The sequence below is a fragment of the Crassostrea angulata genome, chromosome 3 (genome assembly GCF_025612915.1).
Source record: "Crassostrea angulata isolate pt1a10 chromosome 3, ASM2561291v2, whole genome shotgun sequence".
NCBI classification, from domain to species: Eukaryota; Metazoa; Mollusca; class Bivalvia; order Ostreida; family Ostreidae; genus Magallana; species Magallana angulata.
Genome location: NC_069113.1, coordinates 1,906,806 through 1,932,904, shown reverse-complemented (window position 1 = coordinate 1,932,904; position 26,099 = coordinate 1,906,806). Strand labels below are relative to the sequence as shown.

Sequence of the window (26,099 nt, the reverse complement as noted above, 5' to 3'; positions counted from 1 at the left end):
AAAAATAACATATCATTGATTTTAAAATAAATAAACATCGGACAAAATCAACTCCCGTCAGTTCTTCAGTACTTTGATTTTGATTTTAAATCGCGTCCAAGTTTTGAGGTTCTAATTTAAATAAAAAGAAATCATATTTTGAAATTTCTCTTTAGTAACCATGGAAACACTTTAAAACTATGTGTTTCTCCACAATATTTTTTTCTTTCTCTTGAAAATGACAAATTGGTTTTACAATATATTCTACCCTAGAGGCCTTAAATTGTGCACATTACTTGCGATATGTTCTCAAATAAGCATTAAATTGTCATTTTTACATCTTTACCCTCTGTTACTATGGCAACGAGACCACATAGCAAGAAATAAATGGTGTTCGCCTTTTTTACTCATCAAAGTCTTTCAAATTGCCAAGTATGAGGAAAATATGTGACTGTGTGGCCACCGAATTTTGATTCTTACTTAGAATTAATCTTAACATCGTTTGCAATGCAAAAACCCCGTAAACTTTCTATTTGTGGTTATGTATTGACACCTGAAGCGGTAAAGGGGGCGTTTTAGAACAAATATTCTAGGCTTTTTTAGCTTACATGAGCTGAAAGTGAGCTATTCTGATCACATTTTGTCCGTCGTCCGTCTGTTTGTCTTCTGCCCTGTCACATACTCAATTGTTTTCTATTTGAAATCCGGAAGTTATCCGTCTTTGGTTTTGTCTTTTATGTGTATGTCAATAAATTAGAAACTAACATGGCTGCCTCCATTGTATACAACATGGTGTCAGAATAAATCTACGAAATTCGCCCATCATTAGAGGCCATCGGCAGAAAAATACAATCTTAAAAATTGTTAACATACCGCTGCCACCTTTTAAAGACGAAAAATGGAAGGAATAGCAGGAGCTAGCCCGAAGATGGACTGGAATGCACCCGACCTAGTTACACAGTGGAAGTCATTCAAACAACATTGCCAGTTTTGGTTTGCAGGCCCCCTTATAAAAGCATCGGAAGCCCAGAAATGCAACTACGTGATGATCTGGATAGGAGACAAAGGTAGGGACATTTACTCTACATGGGATCTCTCGGAGGAAGATAGCAAGAAACTAGACGTACTGTATACGAACTTTGAGAAACACGTCAAACCCAAATCAAACAAAATCTATTCCCGATACAAGTTTCTAAGCAGGGTTCAAAAAGATTCGGACACTTTTGAGGAGTATTTGACAGAGCTTAAGTTATTAGTGAAAGACTGTGAATACAAAGATGCGGATGACATGATAAGAGACGCCATTGTGTTTGGAACTAAAGACCACAAAGTCAGGGCTAAGTGTATCGACGAGGGTTCAGATTTGACACTTGAGAAGGCAATTAATTTTGCAAGAACTCAGGAAATATCAAAGGCACAGTTGAAAACAATGAATGGTGAAGATAATTCAATAAATGCTGTAGCTACCAAGCAAAAACAAACCCCTTCTCAGTATGCTCACGGAAACTATGGAAAATTCAACAGGGGAACATCTGAAAAATCAAAATATCCATGCCGAAACTGTGGTGGCGTACACGAACCGAGACAATGTCCTGCCTATGGAAAACTCTGCACAAAATGTAACAAAAAGCATCACTTTCCCTCAGTATGTTTGTCATCAACTACATACAAGGAATTCAAGCCTATGAAACCGAAGCCACATAAACTCCACACACTCCACGTGGATGACAACACCAACTCTGAAAGTGAATCAGAACTATTTATCGATACCATAGAAGAAGTAAACTCTCTGACTATGGATGAATGGAAAGAGACAATCCTTGTGAACAATGTACCTGTAAAATTTCAGTTGGACACAGGTGCTAAGTGCAATGTTATGTCTTTGGCAACATTGAAAGCCACATGCAGTGAACCTAAAATCCGGAGAAAAGATGTCCCACTCAAGTCATATTCTGGACATCTCATTAAACCTATGGGCATCACCTCCCTTACATGCCGTCACAGAGATCAAGACTTTCAGGTTGACTTTTATATAGTCAGAGAGGATGTACAAGCTATTCTTGGAGCAAAAACTTGTCAAGAAATGAAGATGGTGCAACGCATTTACAGCTTGACTCCTAGTGCATTACCGGAAGACATAGTAAATAGCAACATGTATGAAAATTTGTTCAAAGGCCTTGGATGCTTGCCTGGCATGCACACTATAGGTGTAGACAAAACAGTCACTCCAGTAGTACATCCACCAAGAAAGATACCTATTGCAATCAAGGACAAAGTCAAGACAGAATTGGATCGAATGACCGAGATGGGAGTTATTGTGAAACAGGAAGAACCTACAGAATGGGTTAACTCGATGGTCACAGTCATTAAACCGAATGGCAAAATTAGAATTTGTATTGACCCAAGAGACTTAAATAAAGCAATTTGTCGTGAACACTATCCTCTTAAAACAGTGGAGGAAGTTATTTCACAGATGCCAAATGCCAAAATATTCACCAAACTGGATGCCACTAGTGGATTCTGGCAACTTAGACTGGATGAGGAAAGCTCAAAATTATGCACGTTTAACACTCCATTTGGACGCTTTAGATTTACACGCTTACCTTTCGGCATCAAATCGGCTCCAGAAGTGTTCCAGAAAGTGATCTCGCAAATGGTCTTGGATATCGAGGGAGCAGAAGCTATTATTGATGACATCCTGGTGTGGGGATCCAATCAGGAAGAACATGACGCAAGATTGAAGAGAGTGTTAGAGAGAGCAATGGAGTACAATCTCAAACTCAGTGCAGAAAAATGTGAATTTAGAAAATCGGAAGTCACATATGTTGGCCATAGACTCACAAGCAAAGGAGTCAAACCTGATCCAGAAAAAATCAGAGCTGTATGCAACATGGTAAAACCGACATGCTTGAAAGATCTACAAACATTTATGGGATTCATCCAATATCTCAGCAAATTCATGCCTCACTTGTCTACAGTCAGTGCACCCCTAAGAACACTGCTGGAGAAGAACACAGCATGGCACTGGGATGAAGAGAAGGAAACAAGCTTCCTTAAACTCAAGGATATGGCTACAAATGCACCTATTCTTCAGTATTATGACCCGAGCAAACCTCTTACACTTAGTGTTGATGCTAGCTCAAAAGGACTAGGCGCAGTACTTATCCAAAATCAGAGACCAGTTGCTTACGCATCAAGAGCACTTACGCCAACTCAACAGAGGTACTCTCAAATTGAGAAAGAGACCCTAGCAATTGTGTATGGTTGCAACAAATTTCATGAATATGTTTATGGACGTGAAGTACTCATAGAGACTGACCACAAACCATTGCAGTCAATTTTCCAAAAATCTCTTCACAAAACACCTCCAAGACTTCAACGACTCCTACTTGCACTAGAAAAATATGACCTTGAAGTCAAGTACAAACCTGGTAAGGAGATGTTCTTAGCAGACCATCTGAGCAGATCATACCTACCTGAAACCAAAGAAATACTAGTTCCTGATATCAATGTCAATGAGATCCATCTCATTTCTCATTTACCAATTTCACAAGAGATGTACGAGAAGTTCCAGAAAGAAACTGCAAATGATGAACACCTACAGGAACTACAAGACGCCATATTGGATGGATGGCCTGAAGAAAAAAGCAATGTTTCCTATAACTTGCGACCTTATTGGACCTTCAGAGATGAGCTATCTGTCATGGACGGACTTCTCTACAAGTCAAGCAAACTCATTGTACCCAGAGCACTACAGAACTCAATGCTGGACAAGATTCATGAATCGCATCTTGGGATAGTCAAGTGCAAAGCACGTGCCCGTGAAGTTCTCTTTTGGATTGGCATGTCAACAGATGTCGAGAACCGAGTTAGGTCATGTGGACTATGTGCACAACATCAAAACATCAATGCAAAGGAACCAATGTTAATGCCAGAGATACCAGATCGGCCCTGGTCGAAACTAGCTGCAGACCTATTTGAACACGAGAAACACCATTACCTACTAGTCGTTGATTACTTTTCCAAATGGCCCGAAGTAATAAAACTAGAAAACCTGTCAAGCAAAACAACTGTCAACTGCTTAAAAGAGCTGCTTTCAAAATACGGACTCATCGATGAAATGATTACCGACAATGGACCCCAGTTTTCCTCTGCAGATTTCAAAGACTTTTCGTCTGAGTTCGAATTTAAACATGTAACCAGCAGTCCACACTACGCTCAATCAAATGGCCAGGCAGAACGAACTGTACAAACAGTCAAAAGGCTCATCATGAAATCTAAAGACCTGTTCAAGGCACTCTTGGACTACCGAAACACACCGCTAGACATCGGATTATCACCAGCACAACTTTTTCTCAACCGCCGACTTAAAACATCACTTCCAACCTCTGCGCCCTTGCTAAAACCTCTTGGATAAGATGCCAAAGAAATCGCAGCCAAATTAAAATCTCGCCAACTGAATAATAAAATCCAATTTGACAAACATGCAGGACCTGGATTGGAACCGCTTAAGGCAGGAGACGCAGTATTTCTGTACACAGAGGGAAAATGGAAACCTGGTCAAGTCATTGAACAGCATGCAGCACCTAGATCCTACGTTGTTCAGTCGTCAGATGGAAGGAAATTGCGTAGGAACCGAAGACACCTTCGCGCAACCAACTAACGTGCTGAGAATGCACCGCGAAATGATGGCATGCGAAATTGTGTGAATCCTGAAGATTTGCGTGATAGCATTCAGTTACAGGACCGTTTGGACCACAGTAATGAAAAAGATGCAAACATCACTGCTGAACCAAACAACGCACCTGTTCCAGTTCAACCCCAAACCACGCGCTCAGGCAGGACCGTCAGACCACCAGCAAAATTCAGTGACTATATTGAATGACTCATTGTGTTGCGTTAAATAGCTATTACATTGAAAAATTAACAAAAACAATTTAAAAACTGTAATTTAGAGTTTAGAAATTATGTATTTTGTTTTTGCATGAAAATCTAGTCTTGCGTAATCTCTAGTCAATTTTTCATTACAAATGCATAATATTTTGCTTTTGATGGAAAGAGAGGGATGTCACATACTCAATTGTTTTCTATTTGAAATCCGGAAGTTATCCGTCTTTGGTTTTGTCTTTTATGTGTATGTCAATAAATTAGAAACTAACATGGCTGCCTCCATTGTATACAACATGCCCGTTCGTCCGTCCGTCTTTCCGTTTTAAAACTTTTTACATTTTGAACATCTCTAAAACCGCTTAGCCAATTTCAACCAAATTTGGCACAAAGTATTCTTTTGGGAAGGCAAATATAAAATGCAGAAAATAAAAGACAGATCTTTATTCAAAGCGGAGAATACCTTGAAACTGTAGAAAAGGGGGTGCATTTTTAAAAAATCTTTTTCTCAAGAACTAATGAGTCAAATATTCACCGTAATTTAAATAATCCTTATGGCAAGGACAATATTAATTGCAAAAATTATGGGCTATATCATTTTTAAATCAGAGTTTATACGAAAATAATAATAAAGGAAAAGCCTGTTTCCATTAAATAAATTCGGGTTCGGTATTTCATAGTTCTAAAACGAGGTTCTTTGTTTATAGTAGCCATGTTTGACGTATGATAAACGGGTTGATCTGACAAAGATTAATTTGTTTGCTGGGCAACAGTTCGCGGGCGAAGGGAATCTTTAAAACATGCAAGATACATTGGTGCCGATTTTGTGAAGTAAATTGAGGTTAAATATTTCAATGCGTTGACAGTTTTTACAATTGAGGGTGGTTTTATGTTAGCTTGTTTTGGTTTTCGTTACATTTTTATTATTTATGCTTTTTAACAATGGAACTATATGTATTTTGTAATTTTTACGTATTAAATCAAGCACCGACTTTGGTAAATCAGACGGTCGACTGTTTACCTGCGCAAAATAATCTGATGTATTAACAAGTACTAAAATACAATTCATTTTATCGGTAATTCGGTATGATCTTTTACGTAATGGCTGATTAATGCAATGTTGAGATGCTCAGTATTCTCTCGAGTTAATTCAGTTTAAACAAAGTTTAATATCGCTGACAGAAATAGTTAGGTATATATTTGATTCATTTTGAAAAATTAGTCGTGCTCTTTATTTGTTTTAGCGCATGTTTCTTCTGTTGAAATGTTAACAATTTCTATTTACTAACCATATTTGAGTGTAAAGCTTCGATTTACAGCCAAGGTACACAGCTTTGCTCACAATTCTATTTTTAATTCTGTTTTTACACAGATCGGAGGCCATTTTTATTTAATTCTGAATAGGAAATAGCAAGTTAAAAATCTTATGCTGAATGAAAAAATGACAAACCGTCAACCATCTCAAAAATCCATTCAACGAAATGCAAATACAAAGCAGAGGAACGCGGACCTCCAAAATGGTAGTGGTAGGATCAGGAGCCTAGGAGGACCAAGCATCCAATGTTGACCGGTCACACCCGCCATGTGCTCTTTGTCGTAGTCGTTGGAAAAAACGGAAAAGTCCGTAGACAATAAGTTGATTAACTATGGTCTAACAATTAGTATGAAAAACGTCAGTCAGCATGCGACCCAGTGGAAGATTGTATTTGCTGACAAGGTCATTATATCGACCATAGAGCTTGCGAAAGATTACTTCAAACGAGACTGTTGATCGTCCTCTTTTATCACCGTGTTTGTCAGTAGCTTGCCTCGCCTTAGAAACCGTTCATACGAAGAGCATGCCCTTGCGTATCGAATTAACTGAGAGAGAAAAAAACATATGCAGGTGATTAAGGTATATTGCTGCACAAGGAAAGTTGACTATAGAAAAATTGAAGTCATCTCATTTATCATAAAGTTTTGCTGTCGTGTGATCAAAATATGACTCAAGCCTAGCAGAATCGTGAGCTCTGTATCTTGCTTATAATTCTACGATCGACGCTGAAATTTTGGTTGATCATTAGAAATGACTCGCTAAACGTTAAATACTTGTACAAAAAAATAAAGGTTAATATGCTGTAACTACTTTCTGGGGCCCCCTCTTTATACTGTCCTTGAAACGTTCTATTTTCCCACTTGAACGGTGAGCGCACTCTGTGTGAACGGTGAGCGCACGCTGAACGGAATTTGGTGAACGCTTATAAACGGTGAACGATGAACGAACGCAGAACGCAAACGGAGCGCAAAATAAACGGTGAACGCACGGTGAACGATATGTGAACGCTTTATGAAATGAAAGATGAACGATTTATTCGGAGTGCTTGTGAGTTAACCTCACATTGAATTTCGTCGGTAATCAGGATAAAATAACAAATAAACTACATGTACAATGCTGCTTTCGTGAAAGTTGACAAACTTATCTAGACCAATTCCATGTATACTGCATCATATCCTGCAAATAATCTCTATCCTATCCTATACTATATACCATTTATATTTACATTGTATATGAATAAAAGTTAATTAAAACGAAATTTAAGACATTAATTATTTTATCAACTAATATCGAAGAGTATAATAATGAAAATGTTTGACTAATTTATGCATAAACCGAAAATCTTTAGAACGAGGTAATTTTATTACCTGTACATCGGAAATAATAATTCGAATAGGTAAGCGATTACATTATTGTTTTCATATTTATAAGTATTATAATGAATACACCAGATAAAGAACTTTTATTTATTGTCTAAACAAACATTAACATCTTTTTTCCTTATAATTTAATAATCAAGCGAGTTTATCGGTAATCGGCTGATTCGTTCGGCTAGAAAAGTAAACAAGATTCGACAAATTAAAATTACTTAGTAAAAAACATCGCATTTATTGATAAATCATTTGGATTTTGATTTACAATGTATTGATAATCTATAAATTCACACGCATTCATAGTTAACTTTCATTTCTTAATTTGATCTGTTAAGTTTATTGTCAGGCATGTGTATAAACATTTGTGATCGGACATTAAAGGAATTATGTGAATTGTGAAACGCCCGTTTCTTATTCATGATTTTGTCTATTTATATATGTGTTGATTCGTTCGTCGATTGCTTAAGAATGTGAAGATTTTATTTTACGGATTAAATTCTAATTTTAAAAAAATGACGTTTTTGATGTGAAATATAAGTTTCTTTCTACCTTTTCTCACGCGATTTATCCTCATTTTCTTGTGACTAGCAAATGGCGATCCTTTCACTTTGAAGTTCCGAAAGAAAATGAAGGAACACTGACTGAACGATAAGTGAACGCTGAGCGAACGGTGAGCGCAAGGTGAACGCTTTATGAACGCACGGTAAACGCTTTGTGAACGATGAGCGCGAACGGAGCGGAGAGCGCAAGTGAACGCACGTTGAGCGCACTGATCACGTTCTCTGAGCGCACGCGTACGGTGAACGCACGAAAAAATGGGAAAATAGAACGTTTCAGGGTCTGTACGATGAATTATATGCATTTTACATTAATTTTGATAGTTCTAATACACGAGTAAATAAAAACGACACGGTTTTGTCACGGGGATAAAGGCATTATCGCTATTCCTAAGAAAAATATTACAGCGGAAAATCATCCTGGTTTGTAGCCAATTGTTTTTTAATAAACATGGCACGTGACAACAGCATTTATAAATCAAGTGAGTAAGGTTATAAAAGTCACACGAGTTTACGCAAGATAAACAACAGTCGTTTATAATGAGGAAGACAAATTAAATTTTTGAATGTTTTTAATTTGAGGAATTGCGTGCATTGAGGTACAATTATATTCTTTACATCTATCGGATTTTTTTTAATTGAATACCGTAACTATTATAACAAATTTTTCAAAAATACAATAGCTAGTAAGTAGTTCAAGAAAATGTACCTAAATGCTCTCAAATATTTTGATCGCTTTATAAAATAAGGCAAGGGGCAGAACGAAAATATAGGGAAATGGAAGTTAACTGTGTACCCCTACTAAAAGATTATGTTTATATCTTGCATATGATTTTCTTATTTTTTGTAAAAAATGTATTCCATAAAAGTATAATGTCAAAGATTAAGTGTATGGAAAAATAATTGTAAAATTCAATACTTTACAATATTTATTTTTTGTTATTCTATTGAGGAGCCATATGGCACAATATCCTCTGAACGTCCATATAAAGTCATAGTTGCTCATGTGAGCGATGTGGCCCCATGGGCCTCTCGTTTTATTCTAGTGAATGGATGTAGTTTGGACACAAAGGTATTAATTATTATCGAGATAATGAGCAAAAAGTGGTGGAAGCAAAAACTTGGGACAGAGTATAACATGAGACACGGATTTCCCTAATACTGATGAATCGGGCTGTTTCCATACATTAGCAGTAACTGCAAAGCATTTAAAAGACGTTTGTTGTGTAAGCTTTTGCACAAACATACGACTACTTTCAAATACAGATATTCTCAATATATATTTTAAAATTCTACATGACCTAGAGTCTGCAAAATAGGATACTGAAAATAAAATTGATTTTCAAATGCGCCATCTCTGATCTTGCTTCACTGGGACAGATGGTTTGATTTCAATGATTTCAACACACATATAAAATCATTTCGGGATAAAAGGACAACCAGCTAAATACATGTAATATACCTCATCTCCATTAATATTTTTAAACTTATAAAAAATTCATTTTTCAATGGCTACCAAAAGTGGGGACATATATATATATATATATATATATATATATATATATATATATATATATATATATATATATATATATATATATATATAACTCCGAACAAGTTATTGTGTACAAGGACTAAGTTATGCGAACCTAACCTTAAAAATAGCTTTTGTTTTCGAATTACAAAATGAATTTTGACAAACAAGACAACTACATGGGTAATGAGAAATGTGTAAGATATAAGGTCCTCTCGACTGAAACTAGGAAGTAAGATGCGATTTAAGGTGATTTCTTCTTTTGAAGAAAAGTAGTAATACAAAGACGACGGAGATGTTGCAACAAGAAAACAAGTGCCAAAAGGAGTTTACAAAAACGAAAAACAAACAGTTTGAATATTAAACTAATGACATTGACATTGTTCTCAATTAGTTATAGAAATCGGTCTCTAGGTGCAAACTGAAAATGAAAAAAGAAAAGTATCGAATCGATTAAATTAGTGTAAGCAAAAAATGTTTGAAAAGACAGAAAAAAATTGTATTGATTTTCTATTAGGGAGCAGCTATATACACAAATGAAAATTATGTTAAATCTTTGTATAGTCTTTTATTTAAGATGACCATATTTGCACAACAGCGCTAAACAAGTTTGATACCTAAATGCTTTTGAACGCAAATCCTGGCGTAAACGCTTTAGTATCGTTATTTATCAAAAAATCTACATTTTTATTTTTTCTTCATTAATTACGAAAAAAATATAAAGATAGAAAGGAGCTTTAATTTTAGATAAGAGGTGTTATATATAGAATTAGCCTTACCCCTTGCTATCCTCTGCATTAGCACAAATTATATGTTTTCCAATATCACTTTTTACAGGAGACCACTCCATTGATATGTAAACTGCATGAGGATCTCCTGAAACTGGTCGCATCACTGTCTGTTTCACAGATATCCCGTCTCTTCTCAGAAAGTTTAATTTTGTAATTTGTCTTTTTAAAAGAAACGAATTCATTATAGACACGTTATAATTTATCAAATATCTAAATCAGAGGGCTTCATTAAATAATGATTTTTGTATGTTTGTAGCATTCCCAAATTTTTATTCAGATTCAATAAGGCATCAAATGATTATAAAGAATCTTGCCTGGTACTGTCTGTTGGTTTTGCATAGACACTGACATTGAAATCTACCCCTACATAAACAGTATACGCTTGGTTGTTTGGTGGTGTTGGTGGTATGAACTTTGGTGGATCCGTCCTTCCTGTTACTTTGAAATACATCTGATGAAGGTAAAACTTACAATTAAATTATGTTAAGATCAAAAGAAATTGTTTTTAAAACTTAAGTAATCAAAGAACACAGAGCTCATCGAGACGAGGCATCATCAACATGAGACTACCATTATGATATATGAAAGTAACAAATTTGGTCTATACCACGATATGATACAAGAAAAACATAATGTCACGTAATCTTATACAGTATGATATATTTGATATCACTATATAATTCATGTCATATGATTTAAATTTATTTCATATGATATTTTTAAATGTAATAACAAAATAATACAATATTTTATCATGTGATACTATACAATAAAATATTCTAAGAGACAATACAATATTGTATTCTGTGATACAAGAGAAATTGCTTCATATAAGAAATGATACTATACAAGTATAAACTTCACTGAAGCTCGACATGTGGTTATAAGGACACATGTCAAGTGATATCGAACGAGGTTGCGCTTACTCTATATATATTCTTTGTATATGATGCGAAAAAAGATGCGTAAATTAACAGAAATTGACAGAAAGAATAATATGTAAAAAGTGATGTGATATTTTATCTTATTATACTTTCATGTTAAAAACTGAAATCCGATTGGCTTAAACGCAGTTGATAATTCGTTCTGTCGCCCTCAGCGTTAGCAACGCACTTGACAACGGGTAACACAACGAATTGTTACATGTGCGTAAATTATGCGCGTACGGTTCGCCGTAGAATTCATGTCATTTTTATATAAAAGCAGTAACATTTTTTCTAAAATTAAGATATTCAGTATAATAAAATAATAAGAGCCTGTTTGGGAGGGTAACTGTTGAAATTGACACCCCTCGAAAACCATTGTCAACCTCCACTTCGCGTCGGTTGACAATGGCTTTCTCGGGGTGTCAATTTCAACAGTTACCCTCCCAAACAGGCACTATTTATATATAATTATACTTTCATGTTAAATACTGAAATCTGATTGGTTAAGACGCTGTTGATAATCCGTTCTATTACACTCAGCGTTAGCAACACACTTTGCAACGGGTAACACTATATAAATAGTGCCTGTTTTGGAGGGTAATAGTTGAAATTGACATTTTTGGGATTATGCATAACTAGTGCTGTTAAATTGGCATTGACTTCTCTAAACAATATGAAGGCTAAACACTAACCCTCCCCCACACCTCCTCTTTATTTCGTGCCTTCTTACATGAAAGTTGAACGGTCTGCGTGCGTGCGTGCGTGCGTGCGTGCGTGCGTGCGTGCGTGCGTACGTGCGTGCGTGCGTGCCTGCGTGCGTGCCTGTGTGCGTGCGTGCGTGTGTGTGTGTGAAAACATTCTTACATAGTTTCATATTCAGAACATACCAATACAGTAACTCTTCCTAGTGGATTTCCATATGCGGAATAATGTGATAGTGTCACAATGTCTTTTCTACTATAGTCCTTTACTGTGATTGGAAGAGCAAAAGTGTCGCCCACGCTGAATCTTGTATTATTGAGGTTGATGGTAAGCACACAATCCTATAAAAAAAAGATATTGTTACATTATGTCTATCAAGCAAGCTTTGGAATAATAAAAGGAATACAACTAAATAACTAGAATATCACTTGTTTGCATGTTGTTGGGTTTTTCCCCAAAAGGATATGAAATTTCACACAAGATTAAATAATACATTTTTCATACCTCTTTTTCCTTCATCGTTATGATTCTCGCACGTGTAAGATTTTTTACGATGCTCACGAAAACCCCAGCTTCAATATACGTCGACAACTCACACTTCAGTTTATCATCATCATTATCCACGGCTGGTATATGAATTGTATGTATCTTACTAAGCTCTAGACTAAAAGAAATGCAAATACAAACAAACCCATAAAACTCATCATCACATATCAAATTATGGAGTCAGTAGAATTCTCTTATTAATGTTGATTCTTGAATAAATAAAGAATGACTGAACTAAATATTTACATTTATTTTAAAAATGTTGGGTTAACACATGTTTTAATTATAGTTGCAGTGCTCTGTGATAGCATATATATTGATTAAATAACAATTTTTACATTACACGTGAGGAATTAAAGAAATATGAATTAGACAAAATAAATTCAACGAATATGAAGAAAAACATAATATATCATTATTGTATGAAGCATCAAATTCATTAATTTTCAATCAAACTTTATTTTAAATTTCATTTTTACATTAAGGATTACATTTACTCAGGGGCGAAAAAAAAATCAACCAATAGGAACGAAAAACTATTTATTGTTCATTGTAGCCCCACTATTGTGATGCTATTTTTCACTTTCAAATAACTAGGTCAATGACCTACTTTTTCTGCTAGTGACCTCTATATAGTTTTTTGAAAAAAAAATTGTCAAAATTTGTCAAAATCGTCCACCATTTTCAAGGTTTTCTTTATTTTTTAATTATTAAAAATAATAAAAGAATTTGTAGGTTAGAAAATGATAAAATACGAATAGCTCTATTAATTTTATATTTGAATGAATAGTTTTAAGCTCATATTTTTAATTTAATTGAGTCCGAATTTCCTCTATCAATTTTCAAAATTGTACCTATTTCTGATCAAGTTTTACAAAAAACTTACTAATAGGAGCTCCAAACCATTTATTGCCTAAACTGTTTTTATTGTCAGTATTATTTTGTCACTCACATTATATAAGGTCAATGATCAAAATTTCGAGATATTTTATCTTGAATCGATTTTATGTATTTTGAAGATTTTTTCAATCGCGTGCCAGCCAGTGATATAAATTTATAGACGAGTGAATACAACCATAAAATATGTAAAATGATATGAAAAAACATATAAAAACTTAAATTTTGCAATTACACTGCAACAGAAAGGTTTTAAGAGAAAATAAGAAAATGAAAAATTTAGTCCGAATTTCCTCTGTTTCAATTTTAATATACCTTTGTTGGAGCATATCTTCCTCAAATAAACAAATCATGGATATCAATATCGACGTTTGTTAATAACGTTGTTATTTTGTGTGTTTAAAACAACTTTGGACTTCAGATACTGAAATTTGTAAAAATATTTTTTTAAATCTCAAACCCTGAGTAAACGGAATCCTTAAAGGACATATCGCACGTTTTTCAATTTTCGGAATTTTTTTTAATAAAATCATTCTATACTCATTAAAAATGAAGTTTATGAACGTTTTCATAAAATATTCTGCCTAATTCGTGAGTTTGAAAGCGATGGAATTCAAATGTCGCGATATGCATATTTTCTCTCTCGATCTACCCGCCATGATGTGTGACGTCATATGCGACCTCGAGCGAGAAGGTGCTGTTAGCCATCTTTGTAATTGGATTAGATTTAAACGACAATTAAACTAATTATCACCTATTAAATTGCCGATAACGGGACATGATGGTGTTCTGTGCCTCCTACAGGTGATTTAGCCACCGAAAATGGGGATTTCGACTGTTGTTTTTTATAAGTTTCCCTTACGAAGTATGCGAAAATCTTGTGACAAATAGGGGTCTATCTGTCGACGAGAGGATTTATAAATAAACATTCAATTCATATATTATTAATTATATGGTACATTTTTGTAATTATAGTTTCATAAATAAATCGTATTCATTTCTCAAAAAGAAAAAAATAGAAGTTTATGCACAGGTGCCTGTGTACAAAACGCAAATCCATCGGAGAAAAATAACAAGAGGGGGACGCCATTTTGGATACCGCCTCGCTTCATTAGCTGTTTTCTTTTTCTTATTGTTAAACTATACTAGTTCATGTATGCATCGGTTTTGTATACATGATTTGTTCATTCATACATGTAGCTCACCTCTGCAGAAATCATAATTTTAGAACGGAAGGTGGGATTTCTGTGAGTTTTATTTTTTGTGGGAGAAGTCATGGATCGAGTTGTCGATATTGATTGTTTACGCGAGAAATAGACAAAGTTTGTTGATATACATTTATACGTAAATGGATGAAAAACATACGGAGATGGGATCTTACAGAAATAAACAATAATGAAGGAAAACGTTCATGCCTTCTTTTATAATCCAGTGTAATATAGAGTAAACAACCTTAGAAAGTTGTGATCAGTTACTGCCGAAGAAACAAGCTTCTTGTGCACCACAGTTTTACAATAATGAACATTCTGAGTCGTTAGGAACGCCAAAAACCAAGACTGTTGTAGATTTTAATAAATAAACACCTTTAACAGATTTATTTTAGCTACAATCCTTACTAAGTTGTGTTTACAATGTTAACACGTCGATCAATTTGATCGTCATTGCCGACTTCATCGTCGCTTTTTCGGCAATAGCATCGTTTTTTATCCGTACTAGTGGCTCAAACATGTACGACTGAATAATAAGATTCTTTTTATTTAGTCAGCGTGTAAAAAAAAACAACTTACATGGTGAATGAATGTCAAAATTTAAAGAAGATAATGCTTATCCTACTATTTGTTTACAATCAGCTGTTCGAAGAAGGTCGCATGTGACGTCACTGTACCACGTGACACGCTATCTAATTAACGAGTTTTTAAACGACCGGGGCTATAATTTAAATTGATATTATGGCTAATTACCGCTTTTGTACCGTTAACAAACTGTTAGGAGTAATTATTAGATACACAAGGAAGCCAAAAAATGTAAAATGTCATATACTTTAGAAACATGCGATATGTCCTAGTATAGTGTACTTAAAATGCACATGGTGACAAGAAAACTCTTTCTTTTCTCGCTGTATGGCTCAATGCTAAGGTCAGTAAAGATATATTGCGTACGTTAATCTTAATAGTTCCCTATCGGTGAAACCGGTAAAGTTTGGCATTTTGTAATCAAGACTTAAGTTATTAGTCCCGTACCGGTTTTCACCGGAGAGGACTAAAGCTTTCCTCTGTGTCTGTCTGACCGTCCGTCTGTCTGTTAGACTTCCTTTTTCCACACTTTTTTTCTTAATGCGTTTGAGAATAGTATGAAAGAGCTAGAGCCACGAAGCATCAAAAATTGCCCTATCATTAAAAATTACCATATTTTGGTATAATATAGGGTAGAATCTTAGCTTTTCATAACTGTTTTTCTTTTTTCGATATATATCATACTTTTTTATAAACGGAGTTTACAATATGGCATTGTTTTGATGAAAAATGTAGAACAGACGTCATTTTTGTTAAGTTAACGTCACGAAATGATAAAACTACGTATGACTTGAATCTAATGAAATAAACAAAAAACAAATAAAATTATCATGTAGACATTATAATTAATTTATGAACATAAATTTATTGATGAAAATAGCATGAAAAGCTTTTTTACAATAAAGATTAAAAAATATTACAGGGACCAGTGCTGAAGGTCAATATAACGGCGGTACATGTAAATATGTCGGTGTGTTAAAAGTTCTTTTTTCTGCAATTTGAAACTGCATGAAGTAATGCTGATGATGCGCAATGTATAACTGAGGATTAATCATTGAATTCTACCAATGCAATCACAAATTAATATAAATAAATATATAAATATGACAGAGATACGGTAATTGAATTTATTGAGATATATGTGATCTCGAATTTTGATGCATTACTGCAACAGTCTGTGTACATTATTCTAAATGATTATTTTACTTGTTTCAAGGCTTCGATATTTTCACCCAATCCTGGCGTATACAGCAGTTAGATGCCAGGGTTCTGCCCTTTGAAATGTTTTACTTTCCAATTTTCCCGTGGGCTCACCGTGCGTTCATGTGCGCTCACCGTGCGTTCACTTGCGCTCTCCGCTCCGTTCCCGCTCATCGTTCACAAAACGCCCACCGTGCGTTCACAAAGATTTCGCCTTGCGTTCACTGCGTTTGTTAAGTGTTCACTTATTGTTTAGTCAGATAATATTATATTTAGGCTTACAACAATACAAACAGTCATGTAGTTTATTGTTATTATTTCCTGATTACCAACGAAATACAATCTAACAATACCGCCCGGGGCACTCCGAATAAATCGTTCATCTTGCGTTCACATAGAGTACATACATCGTTCAACGTTCACTTTGCGTTTGCGCTCTGCGTTCGCTCACAGTTCACCGTTCATAAGCGCTATCCAAATTCGGCTCAGCGTGCACTTCCCGTTCGTTTAGAGTGCACTCACTGTGCGCTCACCGTTCACGAACTGTTCAAGTGAAAAATAAAACCTTTTAGCGACTGTGTATTTGTAATGGATATACTAGTATGCCGAAAGCAGTTCTGTATGAAATAATATAAAACAGTTTCGAGGCCCGTTATAGGGCCGAGAACAGTGATATTTTTTCATACAGAAGTGTTGGAGGCATATATAGTACTTAAATCACTCCATTGAATATCATTGTTGATTCCTGAGACAGCCCGATTTTAAAGAATAACAGTATTGTAACCACTGGTAATGGTCTGATATTAAGAAGCTCTCTAATATATCGGACTGTCACAAGTACAATTTTTGACTGCTGGAACAAGGGAATGACATTACAGCAGTGTTTTAATGTTCATTAATTAAATGAAAAAAGAATATCGATTTCTTTAAAAATATTCTTGTGAGTTAATTACTAGTATTCCTTATTAATGCCGTAACTTCTATTTATCTACATTTCATTTTTTCTAGTGATATTAATGTCCTTTGAGAATTGTTACAAGTGTTAAGCTATCCGTAAATGTCTTGAGAATTAAGATCATATTTCAGAGAGAGAGAGAGAGGTTACTTTTTTGAAGCGAAGATAGGTTAAAATGAACATTTTTATTTAAAACATCAAGCAGTAGCACATAAATAATGTCGTAAAATTGTCTTGAAAAACCGAATTCATAGCAAGCATGTTGAATTTGTGTTATCATATATATAGATTTGTAGTGAACTCGGCCGTAAATCGATTTTTTCAGAGGGTAGGGAAGGAGGGGGGGGGGGGGGTGAATGGAAACAAATACTGTTTTAAATCTCTCTGTACCCATCGTTGTTTTTTTTTTTAAAGAATTTTTCTTCTATATGCCATACAAGAAAAACTTTAATTAGATTTAATACGCATAAAATAATCAAAGATGATTTCAATCGAGAATTTTATAGGGAAAAGTAAGTCACCGATGTACACACATTTAGGGTGATTTGTTATTTTATTGGACAAATTATCAACAAAGACATCGCAATTAGGATTAGACTTCTATATAGTGCACATGCTGATAATGTAATCTAAACTGTGTATACCAAAAGCCGTCTTCGTCGAAACGGACCGGTTCACCGGAAATACATTGACCACGCGACGAATCAACACCGATCAACAGGTGGCTGATAAAGAAAAGACGTTTGCATTGGCAAATTTTTTATGCAAGGGACGATGGCTTAATATTGAATTATAATATTCAATTACAGCTGTACTCAGGAATTAAATAATCAAGTTTTTTGACGGAATAAGTTCGTTTATTATTTATGTACATGTTTACACGTGATGTCGACTGTCTTTCTCCCGCGGTATACAGGAACACGTACTTGTGTAAAAAAAATCGCTTGCATCTTTCCGTTCGTTTTATGCATTTCACCGTTTGACAAAAAAATCCACAACTAGCTACATATACATGCTATCGCTTATTCTACATAAAGGTAGGCTATAGGAATATATATTTACTTACGTACGTATAATGTTAACTTAGCCAATTTAATTTTTTTTTCTGGTTGTTAGCAATGTTCATGTATCTCATATTCTACTGCAATTGAATAATACCGTGGTACAAAGAAATAATGCTTTTTAAAAATGCAGACTGGTAAATTCTCTTGGCAAAATACTAAAAATAAACAAATTCCATGTACAGATTCAACTGACGTCGCAAACGTCAAACTATGACGTCATTGATGATGCACGATGTAAGCATGAATACACCGTATAAAATTACTAGATGAAACATGTTAAAGTTCAGTTTATATGCATTTCTTCCTCAAATATTTAATAAAATGATGATTTTGTAAATAATCACAAATAATTCTTTATCATTATTAATTAAATTCTGCTATTTCAATAAAATGGAAACAAATAATTACCCTAAAATAGAGTGGTCAGTTTTATTTTCTGTTACTAAACTTTTCAAAATTTGTAAAATACACATTGGCCACACTTGAGTACCTCTACGAAATTTTGCAGGCAGAATCATTTATGCAATATCTCTCAGTTTTAAAAGTTTCAAAGAGGTACTCAAGTGTGGCCACATTCAAAATTGGGAAATACTGCAGTAAAATCTACAATTTTCAGCTATTTTTAACGATCATAGTATGTTTGATGATGCGCATGTGCTAAACGGTGGGGCCGAAGTGAAAAAATTTCATATGCATAGATGCAGAATGTTGTGCCCTACATTATAAGTAATTACAATTTGTATTGTTTCAAACTTGAGTTTTGTGAAAATTTTAAGGCACATTTTGATGCTTCGTGGCTCTAGCTCTTTGCTGAACAGCTTCAAAATGTCAAACTACAGATCAAGTTTACACTTTGAAGCGTCTGGTTGACATATTTTCGAGAAAGTTAATTTTTTATATTCCAATTGTTTAATGTTCGGGTTCGTTATCGGGTTCGATGTGTAATGAATAAACGAGGAAAGTATGTAGTCAGTAATAATATCGTGCACTACTTGGACCATTCCTTTTATTGTTGCTAACAAATTAGTTTTGTAAAATAGTGTCAAGCATTGTCTTGTAAATTTAATCGTCAGGGTTTTTTGTATTATTACAATCGGGTTCGTTATTGGGTTGGTCTGTTGATTCGCGGTACAGAAGACGGTAAGAAATGATATTCTACAAAACAGTGCATTGTTTTCACAATTTCTACAAACCGGTAGGGGACGTGTATTGCTTATGCAATACTCTTAGAATGCTTGTTCAGTTTGAAATGTGCATTGATTTACGATAGTGTTGGTGCAACACTCGATCAGGTCTGCGTTTTACAAAAGAACGTACGACAAAGTCGTAAATATTTTCAGTCTCAGGGAACGGTCATAAATGAAAAGAATTTATATCAAACCATTTATTGACAACTATTTTGATTTACATAATTATATTTTACGGACATTACAATAAAATATTGATTAGTTTGTGATTAATAAACATTCATTAATTTGGTCGCAATTCGTAAGATTTTTGGAAAACACAGCTGTTTATTAATCACAAAATAATCAATATTTTATTGTAATGTCTGTAAAATATAATTATGTAAATCAAAATAGTTGTCAATAATGGAATAACCCAACACCCCTGGACCCACACCATTGGGTCAATGGCTCGAATGGAAGCAAAGCTGTTCTGTTGTGTGGTCTTGTTTTTAAGGGGTGGTCTTAAACCACATCACTGACAAAACTTTACAGATACTGGTATGCATTATATGATATGAAAAGTGAGTGGAACTTAAAATTGTTTACTTTAAAAAAAGTGTGACAGGTTTGCCTTCCAGTTGTTTGGCGTCACATGACGTCGTGGAAATATGAAATGGTGCTCCATAAATCTAATTTAAGGGAAGTAAAAATCGCTGTATATTTCGAAAAAAAAATCATATAATGTTTTGCATACTTATTTTCAATTGATAGTAATTTAATAAAAAATACGTCATCCTATAAAATACCTAATAATTTTTCTGTGAATCACTTTGAAGTCTTTTTTTCAAGTTCACTGGTAAGATTTTTATGCAGTTTACTAGGTATCCAATATTTGTAAAGTAATTCAAATTCATTTTGGTTGTTGGGATAAATGGTTTGTTATACTGTGCTTTGATCGCTTAATGCGGGAATTTAACATGCATCAATCATTTTTGATACATTCTAACAACGTGTAAATTTCTTTTTCTCATCGTTTTGGCGTATTCTTCTACAGAATTCATCTACAGAATTCATCATATGTATAGAATTATAATGCAAGTTTTATGACCGGGGTTCCCTAAGTTTTGGACCTTTAAGAATAAGTGATTGAAGGTCATCGTTATCTACTATCTTTACGTCGCCAGAAATGACATGTCCAGCAGGTCTATGGTTGAAGAGAGAAGAAAAACAAGAACACGTTGGAGGACTGCAATTCAGATGCTCGATGTCGAAGCATTGAAGAATTTTTTTTTGCAATTAAAAAGTTTGGATGCAATGGTCAGTGAATAATTGTAAGAAATACAAGGAGTAGACTTGTAGGCGTTAACTAGATGTAAAAAAATTTCTGTACGTGTCATCTTTCTGTTACCAAAAAAGCAATAACTCTCCAAAATTGATAGGGAAATAGCTTGAGACCAGAGAAAGAACGGTTTGATGGCAGAACATTGATTATTTAAGAAAATGTAAAATGTGTGACTCTAATAGCATTCGGATGAATTTCATTATATTTTAGAATGTACACATTTTGTAAACGATAGAAATGTTTTTGTCCAAGAGATATTATGAGAACCCAACTATTATAAATTTAACGAGCTAATGAATACTATAATGTAGATAAACCAAAAAAAAACAAGTCAAAATTTATTAAGAAAATTTTCAAAGTCTGTTCTTCCAGAAACAAACTTTAACAAACTACTGTATTGTAAACTTAACTTTTTTATCATTATTACTTCTTCTGTACATTTGATCCTTGACTGTTTTTGTGTGCATCTGTATATACTTATTTTGAAACTCAAATACAAGTGAACTGGTCTCGAATGAAACAAGAATTGAAATTGAATTGCTGATTATATACTAGAACCGCGCATGTTAGTAAAAAGTGTGTTGTGCTTTTGGTAACTGTCGTGGAACCCCGCACAGAAGTGAGTGTGTGGTGTCAGTTTAAATGAGTTTTCTGCACTTTGGTATAAATTTTGTGAATAGAACAACATGGGACTCTAAGTGCTGGAACTTCCGCAGGTTATTAAATTGTTTCGAAACCCATAGACTCGGTGTACATTGGAATACCTTATACCCTTTTTTAAAAATACAGCTTGTTGATATTTTCATTCGTTTTGGTGTTCTTTACAGCGTTTACCTTAGCGATAATAACAAATTGTATTTCCTCTTGAATTCATTAAATTCTTTTAAGAACATGTCCATTACAATAAACAAAATGAATCAAATACAAGATATGTTCAATGATGTTGGGTGGTTTTTTCAGTAGAAAGCCGATATGCATACTGCCGGGCACACCACAACTTAAAGCTTAAATGTTAATGGTGGAACTTGTATTGGAACTCTATAGAGCCTCAAAATGAAATATTAACCCATGTATTCCAGCAACATGAAAACAGGCTTGCTAAAACCCCTGTCACACCGGGGCTGCGTCTTCAAAGCGATCCTTCTGCGTCCTTAAATAATGTAAAACGCAATTGTCTCCTACAGCGCCGTAAAAATGTAACAGCATCGCTGAGGTGCCTCGGGGGAGTTCCGACCCCCCGGACCCCCCCCCCCCCCCCCGGTCCGCCAAAACTTCGTTTGTCACAGTGTGATCTCCTAGAACATTGTAGAACGCCATGCGACAGCGCGCACTTTCAACATGACAAAGAACGCGTCGTGGCTCTGCGTTGTGATAAACATGCAGTAGAAACGGAGTCGCAATGTTTTCAGCAGCGTCACGAACGCTCCGTTGGAGATCTTAAAACAGTTTTGACAGTAAATGTTTGTATAATTAGGGGTTGATCATGTAGCTTTTTACTTGCTTCATTAAGCGTTAGGTCTGCTGTGCATTTGCGACGCTTAAAGGGACTCAGACACGATTCGACTTAAAATTTTCAAAATTTACTTTTCCATTTTCAATGTTTAAAATGATAAATATAGAAGTTTATAATGCTATGGCAAAATTTGAAAGTCAATTATCAAGTTATAAGCAAGATACAGAGTTCATAGTTATTTGTTTTGTAAACAAAGCTCGAATATTGTCATTTTTACATAATATGTATAGTATTGGTGTAAGTATCAATCAAATGTATCTTTCTTTTGATGATAATAGTATTTATGATGATATTGAATTAGTTTAAATTGTTTTTACGTGTCATTTTGTAAGCAACTATAAAACTCGATATTTGTTTACATAACAATCAATTCGTACCTCTGTAACTCACTTGAAACTTGACTTTTACATTCAATATTTTGTTCAATCATTTAAAATGCACCAGTAAACCATATTATACATAAAAAAAAACTAAAAAATTTTTTTTATCTCAAATAGTGTTCAAGTCCCTTTAATGATAAAATTGTATCATTAAGCGGCGATTTATCATTAGCGGTTGATGTTGTCAACTGTTAATGCAATATTTGTATCATTAAGCGGCGTTTTATCATTAGAGGTTGATACAAAGCTACGGCTGGTTTTGGAGTTAAAACTATGGACAATTGACTTGTCCTTTACAATCTTACAACAACCTTACAACACAATGACATTTGTATAGTCTAAAAATAGATTCAATTTGGCAATTCTTATTACTCACCTGTAATACGGTTTAACCAAGATCACAGGACTAAAGTTTGGTTTCTTTGTATCAGTCCGGTCATATGGATCAACTTTTACTTGTAGAAATACTTCGACACCTTGACCCATGCCGGTCAATTCTCCATCATTTATATTAGTAAACCTTAAAATGGTCATTTAAAACTACAAAAACTGTACAAATATAGCATAGCCTTTTTCGAACCAAAGCAGGTGCATGTCAATAATGGTTTTAGTTGAAAAAGTGAATACAAGAGATATACATGTATTTGTTTCTAAAAATATATGTAACAAATATCTTGTCTGGGCAATTCATGGATCATTTCAAAATTAATGTTTGTTCACAATATAAATTTTGTATTCAGTGTATATTTCTCCTTATGTTGGATTGGAAATCTGCGACGTTTAATTTTCTATGAATACACTTTGCTAATTCATGCGCCATGAGCACAACTATAAATGTCTTCACGTGTTTATTAAAGTATATTTAGTTTTGTAAGATTAAATGAAACTTCCATCTTACATAACCAATTTGATATGTGCGTTTGAAAAACAATCATAAATATACACTCCTTAATAAGGGAGATTTTTCTCCACAAAGTTTCTGGCAATGATTTTTGTCGCCGAAGCTAGCTAAATAACATGTTAAAATGGCTGTTCCATGTATGTTTGATGTCCCTGACAAAGAGCGTAAAAATGGCTTTATAGCGGCGATACAAAATATTTCATACAAATAGACATCGGTATGAAAATATAAATATAAACATCGAATAACGCGCGGTATTCAATTTGTGTGCACCGCTTAGTGTTTCATAGGACCGACGACATCCAAAAATAAGCATTCAATACTTAAAGATATTTGGATCAAGTAAGATAAATAGTTTTTTAAAGGATTATGACACTTCTGTAAGATCATCTTCGTTAATCAAAATAAAGAAAAACATTTCATTGTAAAAAAAAATGTAAATATTTTTTCCATATAATAGATGTTTACAGAATATTTTCAGCAATAAATAAATACATAATGATGTAGCTTACTAAAATGTGATTTTGAACGATTGCAAACAGAAAAATGAGGAAAAATGCATTACATTATCCTTTACATGAATTATGTTTACATTGATTGAAAGTAGCCAAAACCTTAATTATTACTAGAAATCTTTAAAAATTGTATTAAGTGCTATTTTTAAATGTTGATATCATGTTTTGACCTTGATACGATTAAGTATCAGTAAGAATGATAACTTACATTATATCAAATCGACGTTTATCTGTTGTGTTCATATCTATGAGTAAATTGATCTCTGAACTCTCTAATTCCCATCCTTCGTGTTTGTTGACCATCAGAACAACATCTCTTATTTCCTTGTTTATCTTTAGGGTAAGTGGTATAGGTGTGAAGACTTTATATCCTTTTTCTTCTCTTTCATACGACCAACTTCCAAAAGCCTCGGGATTATTTGTATCATTTATGAACTGTTTTCGTCGTTCAGTCACATCTAATCCTTCGTCATTTTCTGTGCAATTGTCACATGGGCCTCGGTGAAGTTTCCATCCATTTAGAAAGGATAGTTTTACCTTTACGAAAAAAATTAAAGTACTGAAGAACTGACGCGAGTTGATTTAATCGATTATCATTTATTTTAGAATCAACGATATATTATTTTGCATGGCAAGTAGTTTCCTATATGTATTTGAATTATGCACATTTTTCAAAAAATGAATTGTTCTCCGACAAGAATTTCGCGAAAACCCCCCTTATTAATAATAATGTGTAATATTCAAAGAATTAATTCCATCAAACTACATATCAGTAATCGATATTTCAACGAAATAGTATAGATCCAAGCAATATTGAACTCTAGTCTCGTTCAACCAGACGCTCGGCTGTCTCCGTTAATCTACGATAAGCAAGAGAGATTCTCTGCTTGTCTGAGATTTACGGATATATTGAACTCTGGCGTAGGAATACATACATTGTACGACTACAAAAAATATCTAAATTGTTCGTACCATTTAAAATTTGACTATTTACAATGCATCTATAAATAAGTTTCCTTGAAAAACAATGTTTTAGAATACATTTCATCGAATTTATCGATTATTTTCAAGGACCTAATGTTATCAGCGGTGTTAGTTTGTGCTTAGGTCCAAAGACTGTTTCACTTTCGGTTTGCCTGAGTAACTGCATAGGAGAGTTGATTTAAAATCAACTTCCAAAAATCAGAGGAAAAATTATCAGTAAAGTGATTGAAAACATTACGTGTAATTTTAACCAAAAACTACTCTAAAACACTGTAGTCATTTTTTTTATTTATATTTTTTATAAGCAAGGACCTTATTTCAATTTTTTTTTAAAGTCTTGCTACATCTTGCAGATGGCATTATACTGGTCCAAATGATGCTTCAATAATTAAAATTGTCCAAAAAGAGTCAACATTTTTTTTTAAATCGCTGTGTTACGCATTTGTTGTTTACACAGCTGATGAGTCATTGTTTTTAATTTTTTGTTTGTTTTCTTCTTTTTTTTGGGGGGGGGGGTGTCGTGAAGGTTAATATACGTCACCGTCTACGATTCTGCGATTCAGAAGCGATTTCTTGAAATGATGGGAATATATTTTCGATGCTAGCAATGTATTATTCATAGACGTTCAGTATTGAACAAATATTGCCGATCAATTTTTTCGGACAAGCTATCATTTTATTCTTTCCCTTTTCGTCTATAAAGAGTACTTCTATGCCTTTATAGATATTCTTCCATACGCTAGTAGTTCTTACTAACAGAAAGTCCTGCAAAACTG

At 34.1% G+C, this 26,099-nt stretch overlaps 2 protein-coding genes across 2 annotated transcripts in view; one reads left to right on the top strand and one right to left on the bottom strand.

Annotated features, from left to right (window-relative positions):
- The first annotated feature begins 877 nt into the window (after positions 1-877).
- Positions 878-4,396, top strand: LOC128175571 (uncharacterized protein K02A2.6-like). Its single transcript, XM_052841320.1, has one exon. It carries the CDS (start codon positions 878-880, stop codon positions 4,394-4,396), a length of 3,519 nt encoding a protein of 1,172 aa, XP_052697280.1.
- Positions 4,397-10,674: 6,278 nt separating this feature from the next.
- The window catches only part of LOC128176323 (uncharacterized), a 30,002-nt gene continuing 14,577 nt past the window's right edge, over positions 10,675-26,099 (bottom strand). Inside the window, exons 3-7 of the mRNA XM_052842580.1 lie at positions 24,548-24,876; positions 23,300-23,443; positions 12,569-12,728; positions 12,250-12,405; positions 10,675-10,887 (exon numbers count right to left, since the gene is read on the bottom strand). Coding sequence (XP_052698540.1) covers positions 10,735-10,887; positions 12,250-12,405; positions 12,569-12,728; positions 23,300-23,443; positions 24,548-24,876 — 942 coding nt within the window. The 3' untranslated portion in view covers positions 10,675-10,734. The remainder of the gene's footprint in view (positions 10,888-12,249; positions 12,406-12,568; positions 12,729-23,299; positions 23,444-24,547; positions 24,877-26,099) is intronic.